This window comes from Dasypus novemcinctus, chromosome 3, assembly GCF_030445035.2.
Source record: "Dasypus novemcinctus isolate mDasNov1 chromosome 3, mDasNov1.1.hap2, whole genome shotgun sequence".
In the NCBI taxonomy this organism is placed as follows: domain Eukaryota; kingdom Metazoa; phylum Chordata; class Mammalia; order Cingulata; family Dasypodidae; genus Dasypus; species Dasypus novemcinctus.
This window is the reverse complement of record NC_080675.1, coordinates 101,605,246-101,615,917: the sequence shown is the minus strand read 5'-3', so window position 1 is coordinate 101,615,917 and position 10,672 is coordinate 101,605,246. Positions and strand designations below refer to the sequence as shown.

The window sequence follows — 10,672 nt, the reverse complement described above, 5'->3', positions numbered from 1 at the left end:
TATTTGTCCTTCAATGCCTAGGTTGCTTCACTAAACATAAGGTTCTCAAGATTCATCCATGTTATCACGTGTGTTCGTAGTGTATTTGTTCTTAAAGCCAAGTAGTATTCCATTCTATGTATATACCACATTTTATTGATCCACTCATCTTTTGATGGGCATTTGGGTAGATTCCAACTTTTGGCAATAGTGAACAATGCTCCTATGAACATTGGTGTGCATATATCGGTTAGTGTCCTTGTTTTCAGTTCTGCTGGGTATATACCCAGCAGTGGAATTGCTGGATCATATGGCAAATCTATGGTTAGTATTTTTGAGAAACTGCCTAACTGTCCTCCAGAATGGTTGGATCCTTCTGCATTCCCACCAGCAGTGGATGAGTGTTCCCATTTCTCCACATCCTCTCCAGTATTTGTATTCTTCTGTTTTTTTTTCATAGCTGCCAATCTTATAGGAGTAAGATGGTATCTCATTGTAGTTTTGATTTGTGTTTCCCTGATAGCTAAAAATTTGGAGCATTTTTTCATGTGCTTTTTAGCCATTTGTATTTCTTCTTTGGAGAAGTATCTGTTTAAATCTTTTTCCCATTTTTTAAATAGGTTGTTTATCTTTTTATTTTCAAGATATAGTAGTTCTTTATATATGCAAGTCATAAGTCTCTTATCAGATATATGGGTGCCAAATATTTTCTTCCAATGTGTAGGTTCCCTTTCTACTTTCTTGACAAACTCCATTGAGGTGCAGAAGGCCTTAATTTTGAGGAAGTCCCATTTATCTATTTGTTCTTTTGGTGCTCGTGCTTTTGGTGTGATGTTCATGAAGACTTTTCCTATTACAAGGTCTTGTAGATGTTTCCCTACACTGCTTTCCAAAGTCTTTATGGTCTTGGCTCTTATATTTAGGTCTTTGATCCATCTTGATTTGATCTTTGTATAAGGTGTGAGATGGTAATCCTCTTTCATTCTTCTACATATGGATATCCAGTTCTCCAGGCACCATTTGTTGAATAGGCCATTCTCTCCCAGTTGAGAGGGTTTGGTGGCTTTATCGAATAATATATGGCTATATATATGAGATTCTATATCAGAACTTTCGATTAGTTTCCATTGGTCTGTCTCTCCTTATGCCAATACCATGCTGTTTTCACTGCTGTAGCTTTGTAGTATGTTTGAAGTCAGATAGTATGATTCCCCAATTTCATTTTTCTTTTTCAATATGTCTTTGGGTATTTGGAGCCTCTTTCCTTTCCAAATAAATTTCATAGTTTTTCTAGTTCCTTAAAGAAGGCTGTGTTGATTTTTATTGGGATTGCATTGAATGTGTAGATCAGTTTTGGTACGATAGACATCTTAATAATATTTAGTCTTCCTATCCATGAACAAGGAATATTCTTCCATTTATTTAGGTCTTCTTTGATTTCCTTGAACAGTCTTGTGTAGTTCTCGGTGTGTAAGTTTTTTACATCTTTAAATTTATTCCTAAATATTTGATTTTTTTAATTTACTATTGTAAATGGTATTTGTTTCTTGATTTCCTCCTGATCTTGCTCATTATTGGTGTGCAGAAATGCTACTGAATTTTCCCCATTCATTTTATATCCTGTGACTTTACTGAACTCATTTATGAGTTCTAGAAGCTTTGTTGTAGACCTCTCAGGGTTTTCTATGTATAAGATCATGTCATCTGCAAATAATGAAATTTTGACTTCTTCCTTTCCAATTTGAATGCCTTTTATATCTAGTTCTTGCCTCAGTGCTCGAGCAAGTACTTCTAAGACAATGTTAAATAGAAGGGGAGACAGTGGGCATCCTTGTCTTGTTCCTGATCTTAGAATGAAGGATTTTAGGATTTCTCCATTGTAAAGAATGTTGGCTGTGGGTTTTTCATATATACTCTTTATCATGTTCAAAAAATTTCCTTGTATTCCTATCTTTTGGAGTGTTTTTATCAAGAAAGTGTGCTGTATTTTGTCAAATGCTTTTTCTGCATCTGTAGATATAATAATGTGATTTTTTTCCTTCAATCTGTTTATTTTTATTTTTTTCTATGTCACAATAGAATTTTATAGTACATCACATCTGTTTAATTATATTATGACCATGATTGTTTCAATAAGCTTGATCAGATAATACGAAATGACAATTTAAAACTGGTTCAATCATGATTTTACAAGCTTATTTTCAAGAGTGAAAATAGAACACTATTAAAAATATTTAAAAAGGTAACACATCAGAGTGCATAATGTTTCTGTAAGTCTTACAAGATGTTGGTAAGATTTACATTTGAATTTGATGCAGAATTCTTAGTTGCATTGAAATCGTTTTTTTTTTTTTTTTCCTCAGCCTCTTTATATTCAATGGTACTATGAATCTGCAAGAGATTGGCTATGGGTACTACTTCTTGTTTTCAACTATGATTGCTCAATATCAGCAAGTGCTCTTTGTATCTTTTCCAGAAGCATATCTCCTCGATAAACAACATCCTCCAGACATGTAGCAGTTTCATGGTTTTCTTCTTCAAGTTTATACAAGCTAGCAGCCTGTAATGCAGCTGTAGATTCTTCACTGGATAAGGAATCTATCAAAACATCAAAATCTTTTGCTGTTTGTGCAATTTGTGCTGCAAAAAGCTGGGCATACTCTTCTGTAGGATTTCCTGGCTGATCTTTGTTAATTGCTGTCTGAATATTACTAAAAGAGGCAGGAGGACCACACTGCTGCAACACTCCATCTGCAAGTAGGAGATGTGGTTGGAGTATGGAATAGGGAGTTAATTCTTAAAACATACAGTTTCTAGTGAGTTCACGGCATCCTGCAGCTGTGTGAGCTGGTCTGCCATCTTGCTGGCTCACGCACAGGCTCAATCTCTTTATATGGTGTATTACATTGATTGATATTCTTATGTTGAACCATCCTTGCATACCTGGAATGTATCCCACTTGGTCATGGTGTATAATTCGTTTAAAGTGTTGTTGAATATGATTATCAAGTATTTTGTTAAGTATTTTTGCATCTAGGTTCATTAGAGAAATTGGTCTGTAATTTTCCTTTCTTGTGGTGTCTTTGTTTGGCTTTGGTACTAGGGTAATGTTGGCATCATAGAAGGAGTTAGGCAATGTTCCTTCTGTTTCAATTTTTTTAACGTGTTTCAGCAGGACTGGTGTTAGTTCTTTCAGGAATGTTTTGTAGAATTCACGTGTGAAGCCATCTGGACCTGGGCTCTTCTTAGTTGGGAGGTTTTTAATGACTGATTCTATCTCTTAACTTGTGATTTGTTTGTTGAGATCATCAATTTCTTCTTTCATTAAAATAGGCTGATTATGTGTTTCTAGGAATTTGCCCATATCCTCTGAATTGTCTTTTTTGTTGGAATATAGTTTTTCAAAGTATCCTCTTATGATAGTCTTTATTTCTGTGGGGTCAGTGGTGATATCTCCTTTCTCATTTCTTATTCTGTGTATTTGCATCTTCTCTCTTTTTTTCTTTGTTAGTCTGGTTAAGGGTTTGTCAATTTTATTGATCTTCTCAAAAAACCAGCTCTTGGTCTTATTTATCTTTTAAAGTGCTTTCTTATTTTCTTTTTCATTTAGTTCTGCTCTTATCTTTGTTATTTCTTTCTTCTTCCTGTGGGATTACTTTGTTGTTTTTTTTACTAATTCCTCCAAATGTGCACTTAGTTCTTCAATTTTTGCTCTTTCTTCTTTTTTGATGTATGAATTTATGGCTATAAATTTCCCTCTCAGTACTGCTTTTGCTGCATCCCATAAGTTTTGGTATTTTGTGTTATCATTATCATTTGTTTCAAGGTAGTTATTGATTTCTTTTGAGATTTCCTATTTGACCCACTGTTTTTCTAAGAGTGTGCTGTTTAATTTCCATATTTTGGTGTGAAATCTGGGCCTCTGGCCCTTGGAGATTTCCAGCTTCACTCCACTGTTGTCAGAGATATTATTTTGTATGATTTCGATCTTTCTGAATTCATTAAGCCTTTCTTTGTGCCTAGCATATGGTCTATCTTGGAGAATGATCCATGTGCACTTGAGAAAAATGTATATCCTTCTGTATTTGGGTGTAATGATCTGTATATGTCTATTAGTTCCAGCCTCTGTAATATACTGTTCAAATATTTTGTTTCTTTAGTGATTCTCTTTTGAGATGTACTGTCCAGAGTTGATAGTGGTGTATTAAAATCTCTCACTTTAATTGTAGAGGCATCTATTCTTTCACTTAGTTTTTCCTGTGTTTGTCCCATGTATTTAGAGGCACCCTTGTTAGAAGCATAAATATTTATGATTGTTCATTCTTCTTGACAGATTGTCCCTTTCACTAATATGTAGTATCCTTCTTTGTCTCTCACAATTGTTTCACATTTAAAGTCTATTTTGTCTGATATTAATATAGCTACTCCTGCTTTTTTTTGGTTATTGTTTGCTTGTAAGATTGTTTTCCAACCATTACTTTCAGCCTCCATGAATCTCTGGGTCTAAGATGTGTCTCTTGTAGGCAGCATATAGATGGGTCATATTTCCTTATCCAATGTCTCAGTCTGAATGTTTTGATAGGTGAGTTTAATCTGTTGACATTCAGTGTTATTACTTTCAAGGAATTATTTATGTTAGCTATATTTTGATTGGATTTGTGTTTTTCATATTTTGTTTGTTTGTTTTTCTTCTCTTTTTGTCTTTTTTGTTGCTCTTACACTCTCCTCCAACTCTGCCTGTCCTGTATTTTCCTTTCTTCCTGCAGAACTCCCTTTAGAATTTCTTGAAGGGGAGGTTTCTTGTTGGCATACTCTTTCAGTTTCTGTTTATCTGTGAACATTTTGAACTCTCCATCATTTTTGAATACTCATTTAGCTGGATAGAGTATTCTTGGTTGGAATTTTTTTTTCTTTTAGTACCTTGACTATATCATACCACTGCCTTCTTGCCTCCATGGTTTCAAATGAGAAATCAGCACTTAATCTTATGGAGCCTCCCTTGTATGTGATGGATTTCTTTTCTCTTGCTGCTTTTAGAAATTTTTCTTCGTCTTGAGCGTTGTATAATTTGACAAGTGTATGTCTTGGGGTGGGCCTGTTGAGGTTTATGATGGTTGGGGTGCCTTGTGCTTCTTGGATATGTACATCTGTCTCTCTCAGTAGTTTTGGAAAGTTGTCAGCCATTATTTCTTGCAACACTCCTTCTGACCCCTCTCCCTTCTCTTCTCCTTCTGGGATGCCTATAATACATATGTTTCTGCATTTTGCATTGTCATTTATGTCCCTAAGTTCTAGCTGGATTTTTTTCTATCTTTTTATCAATCAATTCTACTATCTGTTTGATTTCTGATGTACTGTCTTCCACATCGCTAATTCTCTCCTCTGCCTCTTCTAATCTGCTGCTATTTGCTGTGAGTTTATTTTTGATTTCTTGAAGTTTGGTGTTCATTCCCATCATATCTGTTATCTTTTTGCGTATGTCTGCAGTTTTCTTTCTAAGTGTCTTCTTTATATTGTTAAACTCTTCCTTTACTTCATTAAGTTTGTCTGTGATATATGTTCTGAGATCTTTAATTATTGTGTCTGAAGTTCTGCTCCCCTTCCTGGTTTTTAATTTGTTCATTGGATTCAGCCATGTTTTCCTGATTACTGGTTTGGTTTGTAGTTTTTTTGTTGCTATCTGATCATCATTTTATCTTGACGGGTTTAATCAGTTCCTTGGCTTCTTTGTCTAGTCTTGGGGATTAATTTGCTGTTTTTCTTGTGTAAGTGTTACATCTTCTCTTTGTCACTTTGTTCTTCTTATTCTAATTTCTTGTTGCTGGCTGAGTTCACTTTGAAGGAAAATATTAGGGCCAGGGAAAGGTAATGGTGTAAAAAAGGAAAATGTGTAAAGTAGTATTGGTAATAAATGATAACAGAGCAAAAATATGAGATCTGGGAGGATGGATATTAGATTCATGTAAATTGTGTAGAGTTATAGCAATAAGTAGAGTACCTATAATGAGGTAGTCGACTGAATATGGGAGGAATATGGTATGAATTAAAAAGCCAGTGTTTTCCTGAGAGAGGGAAAGAGAAAAGAAAGACAATAGTATTGGGAGTGGATAAAAGACAGAAAACAAAACAAAGGTATTAGAAATTAAAAGTTAATCAATTTGGGGACCAAAGAAAAGGAGGTGGAATATAGGAGAGACAGTAGATGATGGAGAATATCAAGATGTGGGGGAAAGGGGATAGTGTAGGTGGCCAAAATCAATTGACACAGAAATGAGGCAATGGAGGATGTGGAAACCCAGCAAATGTGAGGTGTTCCCTGCAGCACCTATTGTATAATTAAGATAAAATAAAACAAGAAGAAACAGAGGAAAAAGAAAAAAAGAGAAGAAAAAAAGGAAGGATGGGCAAAGAAAAGGGAGGGAAACAAGCAAGAAACAGAAAAGAAGAAAGAGGAAAAAAAAGAAAAAAAAACCCTAAATAAATGAAAAAAGACCTTGGGGGATACAATGGGAGAAAAAACTAGGAGATAACGCAATATTAGCAACCAGGACAATAAAAAAGAGAGGAAAAAAAAAGGAAAAGGAAAGAAAAAAATAAAAAAATGCAAATGTTGAGGGCTAGGACAATCAAGAACCTCAGATGGACCTCAGGGCGTGGTGGATTCAGGGATGGGAAGTCTGTGATATTGCAGACTCAAGAGGTGTGAGTCTCTGGGGTGTGGGCCACCAGGGTTTCGGGGACACAATCCTGGCAACCTCAAATCCGGTTAGCAGGGAGCCTGGGAGCACCGCAGTGCAACACAGCCTTCAGGGATCCCCGCAGCTGGGTGCCAGCCCTATGGGAGTGGGGGGTCACATCTACAAACTCTGACCTCTGTGTCAGAAACCCAAAATTCCCCTCTCACAAGAGTCTCTTGTGTTGCTGTGTCACCAATTCAACTTCAGGACACCTCCCACCCTGCAAGCCCCCGAAATAGCCTGCTGGGGGCGCCTCTTTATTGAGATCGATTTAAGGACTTTTGCAGATTGGCAGCCAGGCCTAGGGGGCAGGGCTCTAGCCAGAAACACTGATCTCCATGTCAGAAACCCAAAATTCCACGCCTCGCAAGACTCCTCCCTCTCTATTTCACCTAATTGTTTTCCAGACACCTCCCACTGTGCAAGACCCTGAAACAGCCTGCTGGTGATGCCTCTTTATTGAGACTGACTTAAGGACCACTGCAGATCGGCAGCCAGGTCTAGGGGGTGAGGCTCTAGCCAGAAGCACTGATCTCCATGTCAGAAACCCAAAATTCCATGCCTCGCAAAAGACTCCTCTGTCTCTGTCTCACCAAATTGGTTTCCAAAGATCTCCTGCCCTGCAAGCCCCTGAATAGCCACCTCATGGCTTATGAATTCCCCAGCACCGCAGAGCCTTCAGGAATCACTGCTACCGTGCCACCCATCCCAGGCGGGAGTGTCCTGCACGCAGCCCCTATCTCTGTGAAAGAGAGACTTATTTCTACCTTTTACACGAATCTTCTCTGTCACCATCCCACCAAATTGATGTCCAGACACCTCCTGCCCTGCAAAATCCCTAAACAGCCTGGTCCTGAAGAATTTCCAATGTTGCCCAGCCGCTTCTTTGCAGGAGAGACTATAAGGTGCACTCACTCAGACACCATCTTGCCCCACCTCTCTGACAATTTCTTATAACACTTGTTTTCCATCACTCTTTTCCTTGCTCTGTCTTCCTGATTTGATTCTATCATTGACTTTTTATGTAGTTTCCTTTGCCATTAGCTTCTTCACATCTATAAAGTCATTCCCCTTTCCAATTCTTCCAAAAAATTCTATTTGTTTAAGTAGTAGGTTAAAAATCTCTCAATTTTAGGAGTATGTATTCCTATCTTGAACCTAAGGGAATGAAACATGATTTTTCTGATCCAGTTAGTAAAATTCCATTTTACATGGCTGTGAATTGGTCTAAGATGAGGCATCTGACACAGATCTGTTTAATGAGCTATAAACTGCTGTTAGCTATGGGGGAGTGGGACTTCCTTACCAAATAAAAGGACAATCTTTATGTGGAGGAGACTCTTTTCCTGGTCTCCTTTTCCCTGAATATATGTTAATGTTATATCTACCATGCAAAATTCATGATATTCTGCAATTCACATATTAAAAATGATACAGTGAAAAGTTAGAATTAAGACCTAAAGGTCATTTTGAGGCACCTAACAAAAGCCAGAAATGATTTCTTGTGAGAAATGTGAGGAAAATTCACCCTTATTTGTTTAAGGTCCTGTCAATTAAGATTTGTTACTTGGAGGTGAAGGTGAATGCATTCCTAGCATTTCTATAACAGCACTGTCTGAATTATTCTTTGAATTTCTCACTTTGCTACATATTTCACTAACATATGATAGTTTTTCCTCTACACACCCTTAAATTTTGTGTGACTCAGGATTCTATTTGCTTGTATTTAGTACCTGTTTACTCATTTTAAGTAGTGCTTACATTGAATGACTTCTAAAAATGTAGCTTACTTCTGAAATTCAAAAGAAAATATCCATTGCTTGTGTGTGGTATTCCCAAATGGAAGTTTCACCTTCACTTTATGTAAATATTTCAAAACTGGACTCATAATCTATTCCAATGCCTTAATAAATATCATAATCTATTTCCCAGATCCTTAGTACAGACACTTTATGGGCTTTCTTGTTCCTTCTTCACCTTCTATCTTCACTTATACAATACTCACTTTCAAATATTTCTTAAAGTTTCCCTCTCTTTTTTTCCCATAATTTTTATTTTTGCTTGCCTGCTATATATTTTTCATCTGGACAACTCAAAAGTCTTATGAATATCTGTCCCCACCTCCTATGTTAACCAATCCAGCCCATTGCATTTTGCTTGCAGATCTGTCTACCTGATGGTGAAATATAACATAAATATTCTTCAAATTTAAGACTTTGGGGCTCTATCAAAGAAAAATATTGAAATCTCACAGCATATCATATAAAACACTGAGTGAAGGAGATCAACAATATTAGATTTCAGAGGGAATATCCATAAAAGTATTTAGCATGCTTTTACATGTTGTGTTCTGTTGGAATGAAATAGCCAGGGCATAAACATTATTTTTTTTATGATCTTAAATTTCTTGATAGATATTCAAGATATCACACATACAACTTTAACAAAGACACTAGTGCTTTGAAGAATATTTTATGTTCAATTAAAACCAGGGCTTCAAATCATAAGGATATTAAACAACATGCATGAAATTCATTCAAATATAGAGAGTTAAAGAGGGTAAGATGAAGAAAAAGAGAAATAGAATGTGGGGAGTGAAAAAAAAAAGATGGCTAACTATGCAACTAGGTGCTGGAGAATTAAAGAGTAGGTTTCCTACCTATCTGCTCAGGCTCAGGTTCAACTGAAGCAGCTTCAAAGATTGAGAAACAAAGATATTGATTTCTTTTAGGTTATTCATAATGCTCAAGACTAAGAGTTATAAATAGTTTTTACCATTAGGCATGAAACCAATCAGCAGGACTGAGTATTAATAACCAATATCATACACCATTATTGGCTTTCTACAGACACCAGGTCTTTGGTGCATGTTGGTTTTCCCAAGGGCCAAGTGTCATGCAAAAAAGAGTCATAGGGAAATTGAGCAATTCATTGTGATGGTTATTATTTTTTGTAGCGGTGGTAATATTTTTTTTCAGATTTCAGAATATTATTTATTCATTTTAGATGTTCATTGAATTATTTATAGATATAAGAACCACTGATAATATCTTTTTACCACCAATATTGAATTCAAGTCAAACAACCAGTATGTACCAATAACTGGTGCAGTCCAGGAGCTATTACAGTGTTAGTTATTCCCTTCCTCTTATAGAGCACACTTCATTTCATTTGAACCTTCATTTAATATTTCCTTGGCTGGTTCTTTTGGTTTTCATTGACAGAGGCCAATTTTTATTTGCTAATGACTATTTGCTTTTAAGTTATTATTATATCTACCTTTACATTCATCTTTATTCACCAACAATTTGGGCACTTATCAAACTTGCTGCCTATTGAGGAAAACAGAAATGAAACAGGCAAACTACCATATTAAATGCTATTATGTGGAGATCTGCTTTCCTAGAATTGAGGAGGTTATAGAATGCATATCTAACCGGCCAACAAAAATACTGTCTATGAAGAATAACAATTTATTTCTATCTTTTTATATTAATACATTTTATATTTTTCCCTTTTCTTCTTGATTATTTTTCTTAATGTATTAACATTTTTTTCAGTCTTTTGAGAGAATTAAATTTGGTTTTCTTGGTTCTTTCAATGATAACTTTGTTTTTATTTCATTAATATTTTGGTATTATAATTGCTATTTCTTTCTCACTAAAGTCCACTCAATGGGGAAGGAAAAGCCTCTTCACCAAATGGTACAATGAATACTGGATATCCACATGCAAAAGGAAGAAAATGGAACCTGATCTCATACCTACACAAAAATTAATTCAAAATGATCAAGAACCTAAATGCAAGATCTACAACTATAAAACTCTTGGAGGACAATTAGGGAAATATCTTCAAGACCTGGTAATAGACTATGGAATCATAGATTATACATTGAGCTGGAGCAACAAAACAAAAATGGATAAATAGGACTTCATCAAAATTAAAAAGTGTTGTTC

The 10,672-nt window shown here is 35.8% G+C and overlaps 1 protein-coding gene across 1 annotated transcript; it reads right to left on the bottom strand.

Annotated features, from left to right (window-relative positions):
• Positions 1-2,410: 2,410 nt before the first annotated feature.
• Positions 2,411-2,838, bottom strand: LOC101437115 (mediator of RNA polymerase II transcription subunit 21-like). The gene is made up of 2 exons (XM_012518366.1): positions 2,784-2,838; positions 2,411-2,730 (listed from the first exon to the last, which is right to left on the bottom strand). Exons 1-2 carry the CDS (start codon positions 2,836-2,838, stop codon positions 2,411-2,413), a joined length of 375 nt encoding a protein of 124 aa, XP_012373820.1.
• Between the last annotated feature and the right edge of the window lie 7,834 nt (positions 2,839-10,672).

Excerpts from the sequence above, each read along its gene's own strand:
- LOC101437115 (XM_012518366.1), bottom strand. The coding sequence starts at position 2,838 with ATGGCAGACCAGCTCACACAGCTGCAGGATGCCGTGAACTCACTAGAA. Across the intron at positions 2,731-2,783 it reads GAACTCACTAGAAACTGTAT|ATGGAGTGTTGCAGCAGTGT; the intron begins GTTTTAAGAATT and ends TCCTACTTGCAG.